Below are 24,391 nucleotides of genomic sequence, written 5' to 3'. Positions count from 1 at the left end.
CCTCCCATTACCAAAAGACCAAAACCTTCCTGCCAAACTGGGCACAACCTCGGTACCCAGCTCCAGAATACTTCAGAATTTCAGCACTCTGGCTCCCGTGCCCAAAAGCATCAAGAACAATCAAGGCTCAGTAATCTTTGGTCAGTTTGTGGCTCTCTGTTGTAAATTCCTTCTCTGTTTTCTCCATTCTCCAAAAGAAAAATTCCTCCCTCAAAACCCCCTTTTGACTCCCTTATAAGCTCCCTTCCACTGTCTCCAACTCTCCACCACCCTACCTATCATCTCCTCGACTCTTCATTACATGCCACCTGCAATGTCTCTGTGTCTCCTTTATGTTAAATGAGTGTATATATATTATGTGACTCATTGAGGTTGCCTACTTTGTTACCGTTCTTTTAAGTGAATTGATTTTATTTTATGGTTTTATTTTGTTTAGTTTAATATAATGTTTTATGGAATATATTACTTATTTTATTTATTTTATTTATAATTTTTAATAATTCACTTTATTCTTAACATATAAATAAATTAAATTATACATCAATTAAATTTAATTCAATTAGAATATATATATATATATATATATATATATATATATATATATATATATATATTGTGGTATATATATATATATATACATGTGGTATATATATATATCAAAAGGCCCCATTCGCTATATATATATATATATATATATATTATGGTGAGTTAGAAATTTACTTCGATAATCAATTTATTAACTTAGGCATAGAAAGAGTCCAACATTAACCGATATATATACTATTGCACTACATGCGGGTCATGCATATGTAGCTATCACATGGGTGGCCCGTGTGTGTGCTAATATTCACATTCTATTTGTAAAAACTTTGTCCTGAAGTTAGGGTTTATCAGTAATTATTTAGTGATTAGTTTAATCACTTAAGAATTGTGTTTCAAAATTGAATTTTTTGTTTAACACGAGGATATTTTAAAATTCATGTTTTTGAACATTTAAAATTTTACAACCATAATAGTCATGCCCTGCGCCTGTTGGGTTCCCAAGCTATTCTAAATCATCCTATCCTTCCTAATCTCTTTTGCTCCCATCCTATTCGTCCTCTACTGGAGTATGTCATGGCATCAATTATACTGACCTAACCATTCATAAACCCTAAAGATGACAGCGTCGATTATATCGACCTAATTTCCCAGTAGGCATCCGGCAGTCATCATCACACATCTAGAGGAGAGTGACTCGCACAGTCCTCCCATGACTCCAGTTTTTGGAGGATAAACGGTGGGGAATACCTCCACCTCTCCTAGTGGGACCAGGGTCAACACCCTATCATGGAATCTTACTGAGCCTCAATTGTTCTTGGAGCTTGTGTCATTTTGGTAATGATGCCATCTGCAATGTAAACATTTATCCATACATTATAACATATTTATCAATATTTTCAAAATAATTCGTATTTAAATAATAGTTTCTGTGTAATTCATATATGTTGCTATCTACGATATAACGTACTTGGCCATGTCCAGACCATATATCTATAAGTTAGTTTTCATTCTTTTATTTCCATCTCATCAATTATGTCGATATGCAGAAATGAAATAAAATTACAAATATCTTCATTCATAACATCATGATTTAGATTTCATAGCGAGGTTAATCAAATACTAAATTTCATATTGGTATCCATATTCCAGCAATGTTAATTTAAATAACACATTTCATATTGGTATTCACGTACCAGTCGAATTAAGAAAATAGCATATATCATGTTCCAGTAACATAAAAATTCATTTCTATATATATGATCACCCCAAAATAGTTTTAAGTATCCAGTTTAACATAAAGTAAATATATATATAATATGGCTTTAAGTTCTTCAAAATTAACACAAGTTGGGGTATCTTTGACATATGATCTTTGTATCTTCCCAGATAGCCAATCCAGGGCTATACTTGTCCCACTGTACCTTATTTGGTATACCAAGCAATTCTTGAGTTGTCGAACCCTACGTTCCAATGTACATAACGGTTCGATTGAAATGGTTCCCTCGTCCAATACCTACAGTTCCTTTCATTGAAGATTATGAGATTTGTTAGTTATGTAATGTCTTAATATAGACACATTAAATACATTATGAACTTTATGCAAGTGGGGTGGCAGTGCAAGACGATAGGCAACAAGTCCAACTTTTTCCAGAACTTTGAATGGCCCAATAAATCAGGGCGACAAATTTTTCCCTTTTCCAAATCGGATAGTGCTTTTGTTTGGCCTAATGCGGACGAAAACCTGATCCCTTACTTCATAATTCTTATATGTCCTATGAGCATCAGCATAACTCTTTTGTCTATCCTATGCCTCCTTTAACTGTTGTATAATTTGTTTTCCATGTTCCTCCATCTCTTGAATTAATTTTGGCCCCACTATCACCCGATCTTCTAACTTGTCCCAAATTAACGATGTCCTGCAAGGTCTTCCATACAATGCTTCAAATGGAGGCATTCCAATTGAACTGTGGTGATTGTTATTGTATGCAAATTCAACCAAAGGCAAGTACTTTTCCCAATGTGTTTGTTGATCCATAACATACATCCTCATCGTATCTTCTAGTACTTGGTTCACCTTTTCTGTTTGTCCATCAGTCTCGGGATGATAAGATGTACTTAAATTTAGTTGAGTTCATAAGGTTGATTGCATACACGCCTAGAATCTTGAAGTGAATCGTGAATCTCAATCTGATATGATCTTCTTAGGTACTCCATGAAATTTGATAGTTTTATTTATAAATACCCAAGCTACGTCAGCAACTTCGTAAGTATCTCTTGCGGGATGAAATGGGCACTTTTTGTTAATTTATCCACCACAACCAGAATGGCATTATGCCTTTGTGGAGTAATAGGTAGGCCGACGATAAAATCCGTGGAAATTATATCCCATTTTGTCCTAGGAATGTTGTGAGGTTGTAGGAGACCTGCTAGATGACAATGGTCAGCCTTCACTTATTGGCATTCGAGACATTTTGCAACGAATTGGACAATATCGTGTTTCATGCCTGCCCAAAAGAAGAGTTTCTTTGTATCAGCATACATTTTCTTTACACCAAGATGTGCACAATACAATGCTCTGTGGGCTTCCTTAAGGATGGTGTCTTGGAGATCCCCATTATCAGGAATGTACATCCTTCCATGGAATCGCAAAATTCCATCATCTTCTAGTTCATATCCCTCAAACTTAGGTTCTTTTGGATTTTTACTATCAAGCTCGGATTTTACTTTTAAATACCAACTATCTCTCAAGAGATGTTCTAGTATTTGTTGCCTCAAGTCTACCTTGATAGATATGAGGGAAAATATCTGGGTTCTTCTACTTAAAGCATCTGCCACTACATTCTCTTTTCCTTTAATATATGAAATTTCAAAGTCATGCTCACTTAGGAATTCACTCCATCGTCTTTGCCTAGCATTCAAGTCTCTTTGAGTAAACAAATATTGTAGACTTTGATGGTCGCTTTTGAGCATAAAACTTTTCCCCGCTAGAAAGTGTCTCCATATCTTTAAAGTTAGTACTACATTGACTAACTCTAAATCGTGCGTGGCAGAGTTCTTCATGAGGTTTTAACTTCCTTGAGGCATACACTATTACTCCTTTGTCCTGCATTAATATTTCACCTAATCGTTGTTTGGATGCATCAATACACACAGTAAAGTCTTTGGCCATATTAGGTACTCGCATGATTGGTGCACTGGTCAACAATCTTTTAAGTTTAAAGAATGCTTTATGGCATTCCTCAATCCATTCATACCTAACTCCGTTACGTTGGAGGGTTGTGATAGGCTTTGCAATTTTGGAGAATCCTTCTAAAAATCTTCGATAATAGCCAGCTAAACCCATAAAACTTCGCACTTCATGCACATTTTTCGGTATCGTCCATTCCATGATTTCTTTTACCTTCTCAGGGTCTACTGAGATCCCTTCACCAGATATAATATGACCCAAGTAATGAATCTTCTTCTAAAAGAAAGAACACTTGGATAACTTTCCATATAACTGGTGTTCCCTGAGGCAAGATAATACTATTTGCAAATGTTCTTCATGCTCTTTCTCATTCTTGGAGTAGATGAGAATATCATTTAAGAAGACTTGTACAAAGTGTCCGAGATATTTGCAGAAAACACTATTCATAAGATTCATGAACATTGTTGGTGCATTGGTTAACCCAAATGGTACCACTATGAACTCATAATTCCCGAAGCATGTTCGGAATGTAGTCTTAGAGATATCGTTTTGCTTAATTCTTAATTGATGATAGCTTGATCGTAGATCGATTTTTGAAAACACAAAAACTCTTTTCATTTGGTTGAAGCGGTCATTAATTCTAGGCATTGGATACCTATTCTTTACTATAACCCGATTTAAGTCTCGATAATCTATGCATAGCTGCAAGGAACCATCATTTTTCTTGACAAAATTACAGGTGCACCCCAAGGCGAGGTACTAGGTCGGATGTGTCCTATATCCAGTAGTTCCTTCAACTGAATTTACAATTCTTGAAGTTCAGGCACTATCATTTAGTAAGGTGTTTTAAAGATTGGTTCTATACTAAGTTTCAATTCTATTAAGAGATCTAGCTCTCTTTTAGGAGGTAATCCTGGTAGTTCCTTGGGAAAAACATCTGGAAATTTGGATAACACTGGATATTGTTCTAAGGACGGTCCTTTCTCCTTACTTACTTTTTGAACTACATATACCTGGCAACCTTTTCTTAAACAACGCTTCATTTGCATTGCTGAGATGAAGCGTAAAGACACTTTCCTCTTAATAACTTGGATTTGGATCGTCTCTCCTTCATCATTTATACAGAGAATTGTTTTCCATCACAGTCTACCCATGCTTGATGAGCTTCTAATTAGTCCATCCCTATGACGAGGTTTTAAGTTCTTAGGGCTATGACATAAACTTTTAACTTAGTCAAACAAATCCTTAGAAATATCTTCTTTTGGTTGTCTATAATCAAAATCCTTCGGTTCCCTTGGGTTTCTTTCTTCAAGTTGAGGATGCTCTTCCTTGGTATTAGCTATTAGCGTCCATTTTAATGTTTCCAAGATGGCTTCTAATGAGCGCATTATAATGGTTAACTCAGGTGTTGAAGTGATTGGTGTTGATGATGGTCTTGGTGGTGGTGAACCTTTTCTTAAACAACGCTTCATTTGCATTGTCGAGATGAAGTGTAAAGACACTTTCCTCTTAATACCTTGGATTTGGATCGTCTCTCCTTCATCATTTATATAGAGAATTGTTTTCCGTCACAATCTACCCATGTTTGATGAGCTTCTAACCAATGTGGAAAAAGTCGCTGTCGGGATTAATTCGGCAAGGGTCCAAAAGTTGAAAAACTCGGCAAAGTCGGGAGTTTTTCGAAAAAGTCGGCAAAAAGTCGGCAAAATTAAAAAAACACAAAATTATTCATTTTTTTTAATTTTTTTTAACATCTAGAGTATCCACAACATCAAATAAATGCATTTCCACATAAACATGTAAAGAAAGCTAATATATAATATGTATATGAAGTCTAGTGCTACATCACATATCAAAATAGTGAATCCACTCCTGAATTTTGAGTCCTGTCTGAGTTTCAACTCTCAAGAGTCAAAATATCAACAAAAAATATAATAAATGTACATCATGAGTCATCTAAAAGTCATCAAGTAATCACTAATCAGTCACTGAGATCCTCTTCCCCTTTTATGGGAATAGGGAATGGCTTTGCCTTTTCCTCTAGAGGAAGAAGACCCTGCCCCTGGGGATACAAAAGGAAATGGACTCAATCGTCCTCTAGAAGCTGATGGAAGAGGTGGCCTCTGTGCTACGCTGCCGCTACTGCTGCCCACCCTAGATGGTGTCACCTCCTCCTCAGCATCCTCATCCAGCTCTGCTACTGCCTCCTGACCCTGATGTTGCTCCGCCTCCTCCTCCTCTATCTCTAGCTCTCCCTCCTCTGCAACTGCTACATCCTCTAGATCCACACCTAACCAATCCGGGATCGTGTCCAAGATTGGCCTCTCAGTCTCGACTCTCCATGCAGCGGTGGTATCAATATTGTCCAATGAGATGGCTTCCACATCAGTAGGTTTCTGAAGCTGTCTCACCCACAATCGAAGATTGTAGTAGACGTATACCATGTCATTGAGGTGTTTGGATTCCAATCTGTATTAGGGTCATAGATTGTAAATTAGTACTTAGAAAATTTAAATATTAAAATTAATCAAATGAATTCAAAAAATTTAATTTGAAATCTTTTTAGTTTTTACCTGTTGCGCTTTTTGGAGTGTATTTTGTCAAATACACTCCAGTTGTGCTCACACCCAGAGGAACTGCATGTTTGGCTGAGCACTCGAATGGCAAGCTTTTGGAGATGTGGTACTCTGGCACCATAGCTTGTCCACCAAGCATCTACAAGTTAAAAGAAAAATGAGAAACATAAAAAAAAACATTGAAATTCTAAACTTGAAAATTTGAAACAAACTGAAACTTACCTGGCATTTTGGTCGTCCTATTCTTAATAGCCATGTCAAAACTAAATGTGCCACCTCCCATCCTATAGACCTCCATTTCTTTAGAAATCTCCTCACGTTCTTGCCCAGATGACACCATCCTCTCGACACAAGTGAAGAATCCATCCATCACCTCGGCATCAAATCTAAAACCACAAGCATAAGAAAATGCAGGGTTGAGGTAGACACCTGCAGCATGAATGGGGCGATGGAGGATATTGTTCCATCGCTGATCAATCACTCCCCATATGACCTGTTGTTTCTCCAACCCCTCGTCTCCCTTATCTGCATAATAAGCACGGATGGCTTCTTTGGCCCTATCCATGGCCTCATACAAGTAGCCCATTGCGGGCTTCTCTCCATCAACCAACCGAAGAACCTTTACCAAAGGTTCTGAAATGGCACACACCTCCTCTACTCCTGCCCAAAAGCTCTGATCATATGAAACTAGTCTGCATATGCCCTCTCCCTCTGGTTTGCGGCTAATAGATAAAGAACGCCATTCCGCTGAGAGAAACATGCTCTTCACCTCCCACATAGAATTCAACAGAGACTGAAGAGATATGAAAGAAGTGACAAATCGTGTAATGGCAGGCCGCACCAACTCTTTTTTGTTGGTGAATTTTCTCATCAAGCTAAGCACAGATGAATGATTATAAATAAATTTTGTTATGCTCTTGGATGATTCAACAATATCCCTCACAGTAGGAATTTTACCTATATCCTCCAACATCAAGTCAATGCAATGAGCAGCACAAGGTGTCCAAAACAAGTTAGGATACCTCTCCATAAGCATCTTGCCAGCTGCAACATAATTTGCAGCATTGTCCGTTATGACTTGGACAACATTGCTTGGGCCTACTTCCTGAATGAAGAGGTCCAACAACTCACATAATAAACGTGCATCTTTAATGTGGTCAGATGCATCAACAGATTTCATAAACATTGTCCCCTTGGGACAACTAACCAAGAAGTTAAGAAGGGTCCTACCCTTCTGGTCAGTCCAACCATCTGACATGACTGTGCATCCAGTGTGCTCCCATGATGCCCTAAACTCTGCCAATCTAGCAGTGCACTCAGTCTTTTCATCTTGAAGAAGAGGCCCTCTCAACTCTGCAAAGGTGGGGGCTTTGTACCCCGGGCCAACGACAGCAACAGCATCAAACATAGGCTGGTAGAATGGGTTTGTCTTGGCAATGTTGAAGGGAACATCACTCCATAGAAGACACCTACTGACCAACTTGTCAGCGTCTGCCTTTTCCTTTTTTTTCAGTGATGATCTAATCCCAGGTTGTGAACCAGCTGCTGTTCTAGGAACAAAAAAAGATGAGATAGAAGGATGAGTACCACTACCTAATGTACCCATGGGTGAGGAAGGTGATGCTGCTGTAGAAACATTGCCACTCTCAATTCCCCCCACTCTTGAGCCCCCTGCAATTTGGTTTCTTAGTGTTGCCCTGGTGTCTTTTCCTTCCTCTTTATCCATCAATGATTGAATGGCCCGTCGGATGATTTCTGGAGTTGTCTCTTTGCAAAGTTCAATATTTTGGCCTGGAATTTGCCCCAAATGGAATTTTAATCTGTTGATGCCTCCTGACATATGCTTTCCACACAATTTGCAAGTCAAATACATTCTATTGACCGCCCCAGTTTCAGGTATAACATCAGGCTCACCAAACTCCCACATAGAATCCAAAATCCTCGGCATTTTGTTTTAAATTTTGAGCTGGAATTTAAAGTTTAAACCTGGGCACAAAAAGAATGGAAACAAATTCAAATCAGCAAATTATAATTAGTAATTTACTAATTTGTATTGCACTCAAAATTTAGAAACAAATTAGTAAATATTAAATAATAAATCATAAATGTATGTACAGTGAACATACTCTGAGCGGCTGTTTTGAAGTTTTGAACAGTTATATAAAATTATAAATATTAAATAACAACATACATAATACATATATAACATACATATATAAATATTAAATACATATTACATACATATTACATAAATATAACATATAACATACATTATTATTACAGTCATAAATATTAAATAATAACAATAAAATAAATATAAATAAATGTAAATAAAAAATTAACAATTTAACATACATATTACAAATTTAAATTTTACATATTATAATTATATAACAGCCGCTGTTTTGAATTTGACTGTTGAACAGTTATATAAAATTTAAATAATAACAATGTAACTGTAACATACAATTACATGTAACGTAACAGTTATAAACTTATAATTTATAAACTTATATATAATCGATAATGGGCAGTGGGATCATAATAATCACTGTCTCTCAAATTTCAATTCAATATATCTTTCGGTGGAAGCACTAAACGGCAACGCAGTCAATGAAACTATGAAATACGCACTGTAATAACTGTCTCTCAGTGAAAAAATGTTTCACATACAAACTCGGGTTTCTAGCTATCAATTGCTTGCATCATTGACAACTCTTCGAAGATCTTTAAAGTTTAAAGTTTATAGTTTATACACAGTCAAGTAAAGGAGTGAGCGGCTGCCGCTGGCGGCTCAACAGTTATAAACTAAAATATATATATAATATACAATATTACAATGTACATAAAGTTTAAACCATGGAGTTATAATATACAATGGAGCCGGAGGTAACAAATGGCAAATGCCAAATACATGGAGCCGGAGGTACCAAATGGCAAATACATACCTTGTCACCTTGACGGCGGACGCTTGCGGCTAGCAAATGCACACCCACAACTTCTTCGAACTCGAAACCCTCGTTTCTCCTCCACAGCGAACAAGCCAAGGCCCAAAACACAATTAAAAAATAAAACGACGATTTCCAGTTTTTATGCCCGCGGATGAATTTTTTTTAACGCAGCCGATTTTTTGCCATCGACTCCCGATTTAATCGGGATTAATTCGATTTAATCCCGATTTTTTCGTTTTTTAAAAAGTCGGCAAAAAATCGGCCGATTTAATCCTTTTCTTGAAAAAATCGCGTTTTGGGGAATAAATCCCGATTTTATCGGGACTTTTTCCACACTGCTTCTAACTAGTCCATCCCTATGACGAGGTCTTAAGTTCCTAGGGCTGTGACATAAAATTTTAACTTAGTCGAACAAATCCTTAGAAATATCTTCTTTTGGTTGTCTATAATCAAAATCCTTGGGTTCCCTTCGATTTCTTTCTTCAAGTTGAGGTTGCTCTTCCTTGGTATTAGCTACTAACGGCCCTTTTAATGTTTCCAAGATGGCTTCTAATGAGCACATTATAATGGTTAACTCAGGTGTTGAAGTGATTGGTGCAGATGATGGTCTCGGTGGTGGCGATGGTGATGGCGATGGTGATGGTAATAGCGACGGTGATGGCGATGGCGACGCTACCCGGTGGCGTCATCGTTGATATGTCTTTACCATCGCATCTTTTTCCTGGTCACATAATAAGATTATGAATATCTGAGGTACAATTTAAATTAATAAGTACAATTTCGTAAATTCAACTCACATGCGGTATAGCTTTTTTGCTATTATTACCTATAGGCACGTCTTACTAATACTGAGGTCAAGGAGGGTGGTATTGTTACCTCCTTGTCCTAAATGTAATGCCCAAACTGTGAAAATCTATCTAGACAATTATGAAATTCAAATGTGAAATTTATACCAAACAGTAACTGGAATTTACTAATTTAAATTGTAGAAGAATACCTGGAATCTGTTGAAGGTATTTGGTCTGTGGTTGTTCCCCAGATCCAGAAGACATATCTTCTGGCCCTTGTGCCCAAAACTCCAAGAACAATCAAGCTTAATCTATGACTTTGTTAGAAGTTTCACCTCTTTCCAAAATTTTCCAGTCAAAATCCTCCCCTCTTCAGTGCTCCTCAACTTCCTTATATGCCTAAATTTCACTAACTCCCCCTCCTTCGGTTGTCGGTTTCTTATCTTCTAGCGTCTTCTTTTTTTGAGTCGATTCCCTTTTATCATATGATACGTAGGTGGAGTGTATTTATTTAATTTAGTTAGAGTTATATTATTTTGTTTAATTAAATCTTTAATTAATTTACTTTATTTATATTTTTAAATAAATTACCTTATTTAAAATTTAAAAAAATATACATATATATATATATATATATTTTATTTATTTTTAATCAATTAACTTGTAAATTAAATAAAAAATTACTTCCTAATTCCTTATATTTTATATTTTCTTTTGAATAAGGATTATCATACATATATATGCATATAAGGGTGATATACATATCAAGTGTCTAATTTGATATATTCGTTATATTCTGGTGAGATAGGAATTTATTTTGATAATCAATTCATTACCCTAACTTAGACATTTTCGAATAGAACCCAGTATGTATACTATTGCACTACATGCCGGTCATGGATATGTAGCTATCACATGGGTGGCTTGTATGTTTGCTAATATTCACATTTTATTTGTAATTGTAGATGGGTTATTACACTATCTGTATATTGCATTAATTAGAAAATATTAGAAGATTACAATGTTTTGCTCAAGCCCGAGCAACCTCTTCACTATTTCTATCTATCTCACTAACAACCTGAGCACAAGCTTCTCTTAGCACACCTTTCTCTCACAAGCTCCACACGCAAACTTGTGCTTCCTATTGCTTGGTCTCACCAACTCATGCTCACCAAAAAAATGAATAACTTGTGCCTTCATTCCTCCTTTTAAAGGCAATTTGAATGGCTAAAATTAGTGAGTTTTCTAATTAAGGAATGATTTATTTTAGGCCTTCTTCTAATTCCATTCACTATCTATTTAATTTAGATGATTTTAGAACTAATAGTACACTGCCCCTGAACTCCAATCTCAATTGGGTCTTTCTCTGATCTGACATGCATGAGTTAATTATGAGTGAACCTTCAGTTTACTAGTTGAGCAGCGTTGGTTACACCCCACTACTACAGATTACACTCCACCACTGGATCTCCCACTAATTCCTCCATCAGTTGGAACTAGTTTAACTAAATTTAACTCAGTTAAACTGAATTAAATAATTACAATTCAAAAGAACTCGACCTGGGCCCCTAAAATTTAGGAACCACTCTACATGACCCTAGATAGACTCCCAACTCGAATTAACTGAGCCAAATAAGTCAAATTAACTTAGTTAACTATTACAAGTTGCTATGAGAATGAGAATTACAATTTAAGTCAAGGAAAAAATTCAATTAGGATTTCCATTCTTGATGCTATTTTTAACATTCCTTCTTGTTATTTTCAACATTGATATCTTTGGATGATCTCTAGATGAGAAAAAAATTGTTAAACTGGTATTGAGCTACTGCTCTGCTAGGAACATTTTTTATCATAATAGAAATACTTTGGGGTTCAGTTGATGGTGTTTTTCTTCTACTGCTCTATGGTATGTGTTAGCTATGTGTTATCCTATATTGTGTTGAATATTTTTAAATTATTATTTCATTTGTCAGTGATAAGAGCATTCTATTGATACATGTTATCGTAGGTGATTTGATTCACCATATCATCTAACAATTTTATTTTGAGAAAATTATAGAGATTTACAGGTACACTAACCCTTGGGCTCAAGTTCACAGAATGTGGGGAAGAGCTAACTATGTTTGGGCTCTAAGATTTCGTTATGGAAATTAATTTTACAGAAGGGTTTTGGCAAAAGACATGTAATTCTACAAAGCACTGTCAAAACATATACATCAGATCTTAGCATATAAAACAAACTGTCAACAACATAGAAAATTGATCTTACTTTTGTTGCACCTTCTAGTTGTCAGCATTACAGATTTTATCAGTTGAAGCATCACTTCCAGCTATGCTATGCCAAATGATGTTATTAAGAACAAAGAAATATAAAGACAATTGACAGTCCACTGTGCCTTGGTATTTCAAGTGTTTCAACTTCATGGCTGTTTTAGTATATGACTAAGGCACACAACTAAATATGAAAATATTCTAGGAATGAGGACATGAATTCCCACAACCACTGAAACTGGATAGACAAATACACTTGAAGTATGCTCGCAAACACATCAATTAGCACTGACGCTGGCCAAGACTGCCAATCAGAGTATGTGTGGGTGAGTGGGTAGGTGGGCGGCAGGGGGGAGGATAGTGATGCCCATTAGACAGCATAGTCTTTGGGACCTTCAAAGAAAAATGGTGTAATTCAGGATCTCTTATACCGAGGCTAATTAGCCATGAAATGCACTCCCAATGTACCATGTTACATGAAAACAGTGATGGAAAACAGGAAATAGAAATAACTCATTGCAATCTAGGTTTGTTTCCTCTCTGCTCCTTGGGGAATCCACAGGATAATTTCATTCTAACCAATGTATATTCCTAAGCATAAAACCTAGTCCTTTGACAACAACTACTGTGGTTCCAGTAGCCTCTGAGTTAGAAATAAACAATCAACAGGAGAATAGATATCATGATCATCAATTACCTTCCTTCAAATGAAAAAAAAGAAATCATAATTATGCTGACCTAAAATAACAAGTGGATTTGATAATATATTTCTTCTACGAGTTATAGAAGCGGAATTTCCAATACACACACACACACACAAGTGGATGCATAGAAGTATGGGTATGTGTACATATTTGTGTGTGCATGAATATATATGCACATGTAAGCGTTATACAAAGACAGAAAGAGAGTAAGAGAATGTATCTGAGAGATAGGAGGGGGAGGAGCATATAACATATAACAGCATATATTTTTTAAATTTTCCAATGCCACATTAATCAGACTGATTTTCTAGAACAGCATAGATCTTCAACAACCGTCTGAAGTGCAGTTTCCATATCCAGTACACACTACCAACATACCTTCTGATCTAAAACTTTCCATTCATCTTCTGACTCCCCAGTTATTGTACCTCCCATAACTACATTTCTAGTCTGTGCAACTCTCCCCTCCATTTTTGAGACCTCTGAAAACCAAAATATGGAAACTCAATCAATATCTTCGTTCATCAAAGAAGTCAATACTTCTTGGCTAAATTTATTGGGAAAGAGATTTGCTGATTGGAAGAAAAGCAAACTCATGCATTTAAACAATGGCTACAAACATAAGGGTTGAGTTTGGTCATCAGGATTCAGAATCACAAGCAGTGTATCATTCTAAAGGAAACTTATAAAACAAGAGAAGGAAACAATTTAAGAAAATAAATAATTAGCGGAGGTCAAGTTGCAATAAAGATATGAAATAATAAAAAGACATCATATTACAGAATTTTATTTTACCAATGGTTTGTGGGAGGTTTGCCTCCACTGCCATTCAATTATATTGTGAATTATGTATTACTTGCTCATCACCTCTCCTCAGGTAATCTGAAGTTGTTTTCTGTGCCACAAATCTAACTATTATATCGTTTTCTCAGATGCCCAATATCCATGATTATTCCTTGCATTTCACTTGAAAATCTTCAGGAGAAGAGTTTCTACGGGCAAGATTGTAATAATTATAATTATGGCCATCTTATTATTCATTACTATAGTAAGTCTTCTGGATACTTAGTCTTCCCTGCAAAACACTGCAGTGCATACAGGCTTTTCTCTTCATCTGCATGGCATACTTTGGAATCTAATGCCATGTAACCAGGCACCATGCATTCCTTCATGTTCATAAGGCTTCTTCACTTAATCATTTTGATGTTTCTATTGAATACGTTTTTGCTTGTCTCTCAGTTTATAGAAGCTCTGATGCAAAATCCATTAATTTTGGCCTTCTCAAATTGGAATTTTATGCTTTGTACATTCTTGGCAGCTTTCCAGTACATTAGTTTTAAACTGGCATTAATCCCCAAGGACAAAGAACCTAAGAGTAGATACAACTGCAAATGTAAATTTCAGAATCTATCCCTGCACTAGGGATCACCAGGCTCCATAAATACACTTTCACCCAGCTTATCACCACTTCCCATACCCACAACTCCAACAGTGGGGGGGTCAAATTCAGGAACGCATTTGGCAATCAACTGTCACGGGCTTCCTAGTGAGTCCTCTAAGGCTGCCCCAAGGGGTCCCTGTTACTGCAAAATCTAGCACCCTAGTGCTAGGCCACTCTAGAACCCTGGTAACAATGGGATCCACCAACATTGTCACCTCAGTAGTGAATTCCCCTGCTGTTTTGAGAGCAGATGTTATCACCACAAGGGTGGCTGCTCCAGCAGGTTTTGGTGAATAAGTAACCCAAGGATTCTCAGACTAAATACTTTCCAAGGATCCTGCTATATAGACAACCCAGAATAATCTTCAATAATGTATGGCTCCTGGTGAAATGAAGTAATGAGGTCAAAGAACCAATGGCTCGAGATAGGCCTTAGAGATGCTCAAAGTTCAAACAGATTCCCAAACAAATGTTACTTAAAATTTAATGATTTACAAAAAGTATAAAGTGATGGAGAATGATCAGTCTCTTGGCTCATTAATGAAGTTCTGGGCATATGGAGTCAGACAAGGAATGAGTCAATGGCTGAAGGCCTTGGATGTAGTGGGAAAGAGAGAAGGATCACTTCTCATTCTAACCCAAGCGACCTTCCAAACCTGGAGACATAAGATCAAGGAATGCTAAAGATAGTTTCCTTGATGGATACTTGAAGACAAATTTTGCATATGAAGGAATCAAAGTTCATAAAAAGATATAGCATTTGTTAAGAAGGCTAAATAAAACCCCAATCCAACAATTGTAACAAAATGGAAGATAATATTCACAATAAAATAACACTATCCATCCAAATATCACTTTGTCAATCTAAAGAAAATTCATCCATCCAAAGCATATCTTCTGCAAGACAATTCACTTCACTTGAAATATCCAACGCCAAATTTTACAAAGAAAAATCGCAGAAATTTCAGGTTGCTGTGGGATTTCATCCCCAAAATTTCATGAGAAAATGAGAGGAGGTGCACACCTATTTATAGAGGAGGTGTTCAGCTTCCCTCCTGTTAAAATAATAATTTTCTAAGCCAAAATCCCCAAAATTAGACTATGGAGGGGCAAAAGGTGCTCTCTACAAATTAATTACTCTAAATTAATACAAAATGGGGTTTCTAATGCCATATGTACAAAATTAGGGGCAGAAAACCCTCAAACATGACTCAAACCCCACAAATGAAGAGCATAGGAGGTGTTGGTGCAGCGTCCAGCCTACAAAGGCCTGTTCAACCCCAATCCAACAATTGTAACAAAATGGAAGATAATATTCACAATAAAATAACACTATCCATCCAAATATCACTTTGTCGATCTAAAGAAAATTCATCCATCCAAAGCATATCTTCTGCAAGACAATTCACTTCACTTGAAATATCCAAAGCCAAATTTTACAAAGAAAAATCACAGAAATTTCAGGTTGCTGTGGGATTTCATCCCCAAAATTTCATGAGAAAATGAGAGGAGGTGCACACCTATTTATAGAGGAGGTGTTCAACTTCCCTCCTGTTAAAATAATAATTTTCTAAGCCAAAATCCCCAAAATTAGCCTATGGAGGGGCAAAAGGTGCTCTCTACAAATTAATTAATCTAAATTAATACAAAATGGGGTTTCTAATGCCATATGTACAAAATTAGGGGCAGAAAACCCTCAAACATGACTCAAACCCCACAAATGAAGAGCATAGGAGGTGTTGGTGCAGCGTCCAGCCTACAAAGGCCTGTTCAACCACAAACAATCTTCAAGCAATATTCAAACCTACTATCCACCAGCCCGTAAGGTCCCTCAAATGAGGGTAAGTGGGCTCCAAAGTGCATGCTTTAACTCCAAACCATCATGCAAGTGCAAAGGCAAGGTTCCAAGTGTACCACTGAGCCTTCAAGGGTTTGCCAATTCTGTAAGCAAGACCCCAAAAAACTGCATTTATGAGTTTCATGATGTCACATTAGCCCCAAAAATCTTTCTAAGAATGGCCACTATTACCCACCAAAAGTGGGTGAACCACTAGGAGAAACTTTTCTCCTATTCATCTCTTCAGTTGGCAGCCAGTAGCCCCTAGCAACCACATTGTAGCCGATCTGACATGCCATTCATATCTCTGCCACTTGCATCAGTCAAATGTTTCCTCGCCCATTTGTCAAGAACACATGTTGGGAGGTGGGTTTCTAATCAAAAGGTACTTTATTCATTTTGCAATCGGGTGCTTACGCTTGCATGTATTTGGGCATTTTGACATGGATTATGGGGTAACACAGAAGAAAGAAGGGTCTTGGTTGTAGTCTCGTTCCCTCACCTTAAATGGGGGTTAATTTTCTATCCTAGTCCAATGGAACCTCCCTTACTGGCTCATGGATTTAGGAAGGGGCACTACTTGGGAAACCATGATTGAGATAGTGTAGCCCCATCTCTCCCTATTCCATCCTTACCACTTTCCATCTTACGTTATGAGCACCTATTCCACCTCACTTCTTTGGGTCAATTGACCATTGGTTCTCTGGGATTTGGCACCCACACATCCTTATAACTGGGTAGGGCTTGGAAACACACCCTGGGAGGTTAATGCAGCTAAAAGAACACACAAAAAACAAAAGAAAAATCAAAATGCAAAAGATGGTCAGGACTTACAAACTAGCACGTGACCAAAAGACAAGCATGAGCTCTACCTCTATCATATGGCCATCACCTGGTTCATGGGCCAATGTTGCCCTATCTCATAGAAGGCAAGTAACCCTTGCATGTCCCAACCCTTGATGGGCGATGAACTACCCCATTACAAAGGGGGTAACAACTGTTATACATCATACAAAGCAAGCTCTTATTCCTCGAGCTACGAGCAGTAATACAAGGAAAAAATCAAGAAAAAGTAAAGGCAATATAGAGGGCTAGAAAAACAAAGGCTGAGGTAACTCATTGTAATATTCCCTCTAATTAAAATTATGCTAAGTGAATTCTAATATTTTGCAATTTTGATGGAGGACAATTTTTGGATACAAAACTTAGGAAAAGTGGGTGAGCGACAAAAATTAATTTTGTGAGAAGGGAGGCTCCTAAACATTAGAAAGGAGAAAAAATTATTTGGATAGTGGAATGTTGGGACTACCCAAGGAGAAATTCAAACTCTTTTGAGGAATTTGATATGGAGGAAATGAGAGAGAAGAAGGTCAAATGGGAAGGCCCACAAGGAGAGAGAAGGTGGCTAGGATAAATAGAAGAGGGGAGCTTCATTTTGGGACTTTTTGCTAATTTCATATTTGAACTCTAGTTTGCTTGAGTTGTTGAGCCAAGTCAACTTATGCTACTTAGCATAAGAGATTTCTGGGCAAGAATCTCACCTCTTCTTCAGTGGACTTCAAGTGCCACTCTAGGAGAGTCCAATTTCACAATTGTAGAGTTGTTATGGAGTCAATTGTAGGTGTGTTCGACCAATTCTGTGAGCAGAGTCCAGACTGGGCGCAGAAAAGGAATTCACACTCCTTAGGAGAGGCAGCTCCAGCGACAGCAAGTTTCCAGGTATTTCAGGGGTACTTAACCATCAAATGTAATGTTCCAAACTAGGGAAAATAGTGTTATGCAAAGCGGACAATAAAAATAACACCATAAAATTAAATCAGACCATTAGACCACAAAATTGGCAACCAAACTGCGTTGTCTACTCATTTTATTAAATGGGAAGAGGTGTACAACAAGGTGTTGGAATGTGTGCACCTGGGCTTGCTCTAGGCAATCTAGAAAAAGGCCAAAATGAACAATGGAACACCCTCCTCAAATCTGCGTGTAATCCGTCCCAAGAACTGCGTTGTTACTGCCCAGAAAGGTGTTGCTACCTAAAATGATCTGTTGTTAAAGCCGTCCCTGTTGCTCAGAAAATTCTGAGAAATTACTCCCAGCCTCTACGCAAGAAACCCAGAATAACCCATGAAGGAATTGGCTAAATGTTGACCTCGGAATTTCGGCCCAAACTCCTCTTAGCTCCTCTAGTTGTTGGCTGAGTTGGGATCCCTGTTTGACCCCTAAGATCTGCCCATAAAATTCTATAAAATTAGGAGTGTAATCCTTGCCCAAAACCCAGAAAAACATAGAAAGGGTTTCCCTTGGTTCCAACCTTCAAAAATTGACCCTTCACAGCTTGGCCCTCCTCCAATTTCGAATTTTGTCGTTGTGACTAATCCTGTCAATCTCTGCTCTCCCAACTCCAGCAATCCTCCTCAAATGGCCCTCCAAATGATCTCCCAGCACCCCAGCTCCAAACTCCCCCGGATGGTGCTGCCCCAAAGAGTCTCATTCCAATGACTGCACAGTCATGGAGGAGATGACGTAGTCCTATGTGTGATGAAATGAGAGTTGCGTGTAGGATGGCTCTCTTGTCTGTAGTTTCCCTCTATACTCCTGAAAAATAATGAAAAGATGCTCCTGTCTCCACAACTTCCTGGAGTGCCTCATGTTGTGACTACGCAATCCCCATGCTAGTGTAAATCCCCCTGCTGCCGGTACTCGACTTACAGTTGTTATAACTCGTCTCCTTGTTGCTGCTACGAACTAAGATGAAGAAGAACTCCCTCCTAGCGTTGGCACTCCAAGTCCACCGAAGCAAGGGTTGAGATCTCCACTCAGAGACACTCGTGTGCTAAATAGCACAGTAACCCGGCTAAGCAGCTCGAGCAACTAAGATTGAGTTCAATATATCAAAGATATGATGCTGAAATGAGGAGAGTTGCCTTCCTTATATAGATTTTGTGGAGCACTTTTCCCTCCATTTTCCCTCCATCGTGGGTCCCTCACTTAACCATCGATTTCCCCTCCATGCAAATCGAACTAGGGAATGCATATTCTCCTAGTGTGGGTGGCCCCCACATACAAATTAACCACATCGAAATAACTTCTACTAAGTCTAGCCTCCTAATAAAATCAAATGGGCCCCATCACCTCCAAAATCGGCCCCAAAATGTAGAAATTGATCCTATTCCAAAATAATTTAGGAAGGGACATTACATCAAATTTGCTAGAGGTTTGAGGTGATTTGCACGACTGAGTGTGGAGGAAAACCTCATTACAAATTTGGGGCTTTCTAGCCCTGCACAAGCCATCACTGGCAGGTATTGTGCAGGCGTTTGGGGGTGGAATTTTGTGAGGAGAAACGGCTGGAAAGATCAGAGATTTTTGAAAGGGAAATTGAAAGGGGATTTTACAGGGATTCTCTTGGTGATTTGGGGAGTATTCTACAACAGTGCCCCAGTAGTACGTTAGGAGGACGAATTGGAAAAACGCACCAATTTGTGGGTTTTCTGGAGAGTTGGATTGGAGCCAAACCCTTTCTGGGTTTTGTTGACCTTGATGAGAGAGTACACCAGCTAAAGTTTCAAAATTTTCTAAGCACTTTGGAGGGAAGAATTCCCATTTCTAATCTAGCAGCAGAAAAAATTTGGGTCAGCGCAGAGCATGAAAAGGAACCTATCTAGCACTTGGGTAGCATGATTATTACTTGGGTTTGGCTTTGCTTGTTGTAGCAAGCCCATGTTCTTCTATTCCCATTAATTGTACTCCATTTGCTTAGTATAATAAAATGGCTTAGCATTTTTAGTGCAATTACTGGTGTAAATTGACATTTTTGTGTGTTAATTTTTGGTTGAATGTCTATGATTTCGCTTTTATTATCACTAAAATATTTCCTTTAGGAATATTACAATGGTATCAGAGTTGTGATCTGGCCAACTATGGGGGGGGATCCTTTCTAAAGACCCCAGGAGGCAAGCAAAATATTACTTACCAGAGGTATAGATACAAGGGCAAAGAGAGAGAATTAGAGATTACTCAAGACTTGGAGGTCCTTAAGCAAGAAGTGGCAAAGGTAGTCATGGGAAACACTGGTAGAGATGACACAACTTTTCAAAGCATACTTAAGCTTTGAATGATCTGGTATGGGGGAAGAAGGAGGTGATAGATGAGATGAGGCGGCAGCGCATCAAAGACAACCATAGGGAGTTCATGGAAGGACAGAGTTCAGGTGCATCCCAAAATACAGATAATACTATTCATCAGAGCCACCACCTCAGTTACAGTGGACCACCCAAGTCTACCATGGCCACATTCTTGACTGCAAGAACTAGGGAATAGCCGAACATAAATGAGATGCCTATGGGGCACTATTTCGTGAATATTAGTCCATGGGGGAAGAGTTTCACGCTGCTTTGACTTTCAAGGATTTTTGTCAGCTCAAGCATAACAATAAAGGCAAGGGGCTCGATGGCTCATCTACGCAGGGCTTAGATTTACAGCACATAGTTGGGAGTTTGTACCTTCCCACTTTTGATGGCTCTTCTAAGTGCATCGCTAGGGCATGGGTGGTGACACCTATTTTCACCTTAACTAGATGTCGGAAGTAGAGGCAATCAAGATGGCTACTTCATACTTGGAGGGAGATGCTCATGATTGGTGGTTCCATGGACTATGCACAGTGGGGCATGCCAGCATGACCTCTTATGAGGACTTTACTAGGAGGGTGTTGGAGTGTTTTGACCTGAGAGACCCAAAGACACTTCAGAGATCTGACTGAGCTCAAGCAAACCGGAGGCGCAAAGCAATACATAGCAGAATTCTTGAGGTTGTCAATGATGGTGCTAGACCTATCAGAGGCTAGGAGAGTCTTCCCGTTGGTGGAGGGTTTAGTTGAACCCTTGCGTGGATTGGTGAGGTCAAACAGACCCATTTCGCTTCAGGATGCAGTGAGCAAGGCTCGAGATTTGCAGGGGGTAATCCCTAAGACTAAAGCCCCAGTGCCCACGAGACGTTCTTTTCCACAAAGAGGTAGAGATACCAAACCCCCACTATAGAGGGAGATGCCAAGGCGTGGGTAGTTGGATGATGTGACAAGGAGAGACCTCCAGAGGAGGAAGTTGTGCTTCACGTGCCAGGAGCCACAGGCACCAAGGCACAGGTGTACCAAGGGCAAGGCCCATTACATAGAGTTGTTCTCGGATAGTGAACCAAAGGATGATGTCAAGCAGGAGGCAAAGGGAGGTGACAGTGAGCCACAGGCTATTGGAAGAGGAGGCGCTTTCTTGCCCACAAGAGGAGTTATTGCTTCACTTCAAGGAGTACCAAAGTACCTAACACTGAGGATTAGAGGTATCGTGCAAGGACATCGTGTATCAGTGTTGGTGGACAGTGGGGCTACACACAATTTCGTTAATGCCTAGATGGTGGAGCAAAGAGGGATACACACAGAGACCTTTGAGGGTTTTCCAGTTCTAGTGACCGAAGACAAGACCATGCAATGTACCAAATATGTCCCTAGTATGATTGTGACTAAGGGGAACTACTCGATGACAAATTATTTCTCTGTAGTTGATGTTTTGGACACCAATGTGGTGATGGGTGTTCAGTGGCTTTACTCCCTTGGGCGTGTCACCACGGACTGGAGGAGGTTGGAGATGGAGTTCACAAGGCTAGATGGGAAGTTGGTTGTGTTGAGGGGCATGCACTCATACCCACCTTAGACAGTGTCAGCACACCAAATAGAGGTTGATTTGTGAAATGGTGATATAGTGTGGGTTGTGGAGCTCAGGATCTCGGAGGCAGGGGCTTAGCCACGGCCCAAGACCACCACATCTCAATATTCAGGCAATATTGGATAGATACTCGACATTTTTTGGAGACATTCGCCCAGGTCGTCCACCAGATAAAGGATTTGAGCACACAATTGAGCTAGAGGAGGGCATACCCGCAATTATCAAGGCCAACAACTCCTGTATGGCCTACTCGATCTCATCCTAGTAAGCCTTGGGACATATTAGGCCTAGTTTTAGTCCCTTCGCTTCATCTATAGTGTTGGTGAAGAAGAAGGATGGGACCCTCTGCATGTGCATTGACTATAGGACCCTTACAAGAAGACCTTGAAGAACCAACACCTAATTCCACATGTTGACGAGTTGATGGATGGTCTTAAAGGAGCCAAGTACTTCTCTAAGATAGATTTGCACTCAGGGTACCATCAGATTCGATTAAGGGGCTAGGATATCCCAAAGACAATGTTCAAACATCATTATGTACACTTTGAGTTCTTGTTGATGCCCTTCGGGTTAACCAACGCTCTAGCAACCTTCCAGTCTTGCATGAACCATGTGTTCCGCAAACAGTTGCGCACATATGTACTAGTTTTCTTTGATGACATCTTGATTTATAACAGGACGTGGGAGGAGCATTTACAGCACTTGGAGGAGGTGCTACGCATCCTAGAGGAGCAGCAGTTGTATGCCAAGATGTCCACGTGTGAGTTTAAATTAACAGAGATGTTGTACCTTGGCCATGTCATTGGAGAGGATGGGGTGCAAGTTCACCAAGATAAGATCAGGGCCATCTTGGATTGGTCTACACCCAGGAATGTGACGGAGTTGAGGCGATCTCGGGGCATATGTACTTATTACAAGAGGTTTGTGAGGGGATTTTCCCAGCTGGTAGCCCCCCTCACAGATTTGACAAAGAAAGGGGCATTTGTGTGGACAAATGTGGCACATGGGGCTTTTGAGTGCCTCAAGAGGGTAATGAGCAGTTGCCCAGTGTTGGCTTCACCTAAATTCTCACAACCCTTTGTCTTGGAGTGTGATGCCTCTAGAGAGGGCATTGGGGCAGTTCTCATGCAGGGGGGACACCCGATTGCTTTCGAGAGTCAGAAGCTGCAGGAACACGAGAGACTATATTCTATATATGACAAGGAGATGTTGGCCATCAAGCATGCGGTTGGCCACGTTTTGGCAGTATTTGGTGGGCAACAAGTTTAAGGTAAATACTGACCACAACAACCTCTGATTCTTCTTGGAACAGAAACAGCTGCAGGAGAGGCAACAGAAGTGGATCAATAAGATCCAGGCATACGATTTTAACATGGAGTATGTCAAGGGAAGTGGTGGATGCATTGTCTAGAAGGCCCACAACACTCTCACTCATGAGCATTGTTCAAGATTGGACAATGCAATTGTTGGTTGAGTACTCTAAGGATCGACACGTGTGTGAGATCCTGGATGGTAAAGTTGGGGATGGCTGATACAAAGTGTTGAACGAGGTGATCTATTTGGTATCATGCTCCCAATTGTGAGAGAAGATTATGCAGGCTGCACATGACTCACTATTGGCAGGGCATCAAGGGTTCCTCAAGACATACAGCACCATCAGAGAGCGTTTCACTTGGAGGGGCTTCAAGGAGGACGTTTTGAGGCATGTTTGAAAGTGTGACACTTGTAAAAGGAACAAGGGTGAGTAGACCCATCCAGCTGGCCTATTGCAGCCTCTCCCTATTCCTAAGAGGAAACGAGAGAGCATCTCTATGGATTTCATCACAGGGTTTCCAGTAGTAGAGGGACGAGATTGTATTTATGTGGTGGTTGACAAGCTAACTAAATTCGCCCACTTTTTCACCATTCTGACTTGATACTCAGCTTCACAAGTGGCCGAGTTATTCTTCCGGAAAGTGTTTAGGCTAGATGGTCCCCTAAGACCATTGTTAGTAACAGGGACAGTCAATTCATGGGAGGCTTTTGGCAAGAGTTGTTTCAACTTGTGGGCACTAAGCTCATTCCTAGCACTAGCTATCACCCACACACAGATAGCCAGACAAAGATAGTGAATAAGTGGCTGGAGGGCTACTTATGCAACTATGTGATGGGGTAGCAGTGTGCGTGGGTGAAGTGGTTACATCTTGGAGATTAATGCTATAACACCACCCACCAAATGTTTATAGGTATGTCACCATTTTGTTTTTTGTATGATTATGATGCACTAACCTTTGCTGATATGGTTTTTGGAGACAACAGGCCACGGGGGCCAAGGATTGGATATAGGAGAGCCAAGATATCCTTAGAGCTCTCAAGGATAACCTGCAAACGACCCAAAAC

At 39.2% G+C, this 24,391-nt stretch overlaps 1 protein-coding gene across 1 annotated transcript in view; it reads right to left on the bottom strand.

Annotated features, from left to right (window-relative positions):
- LOC149141915 (phosphoribosylformylglycinamidine synthase) overlaps positions 1-24,391 on the bottom strand; it is a 331,659-nt gene that overhangs the window by 202,144 nt on the left and 105,124 nt on the right. Inside the window, exon 2 of the mRNA XM_089448663.1 lies at positions 13,399-13,502. Within this exon, the coding sequence (XP_089304789.1) occupies positions 13,399-13,502 (104 nt within the window). The remainder of the gene's footprint in view (positions 1-13,398; positions 13,503-24,391) is intronic.

This window comes from Pinus tabuliformis, chromosome X, assembly GCF_031772625.1.
Source record: "Pinus tabuliformis cultivar Carrire ecotype Pingquan chromosome X, CPIR1, whole genome shotgun sequence".
Taxonomy (NCBI): Eukaryota; Viridiplantae; Streptophyta; class Pinopsida; order Pinales; family Pinaceae; genus Pinus; species Pinus tabuliformis.
This window is presented reverse-complemented; position numbering and strand designations above follow the sequence as displayed.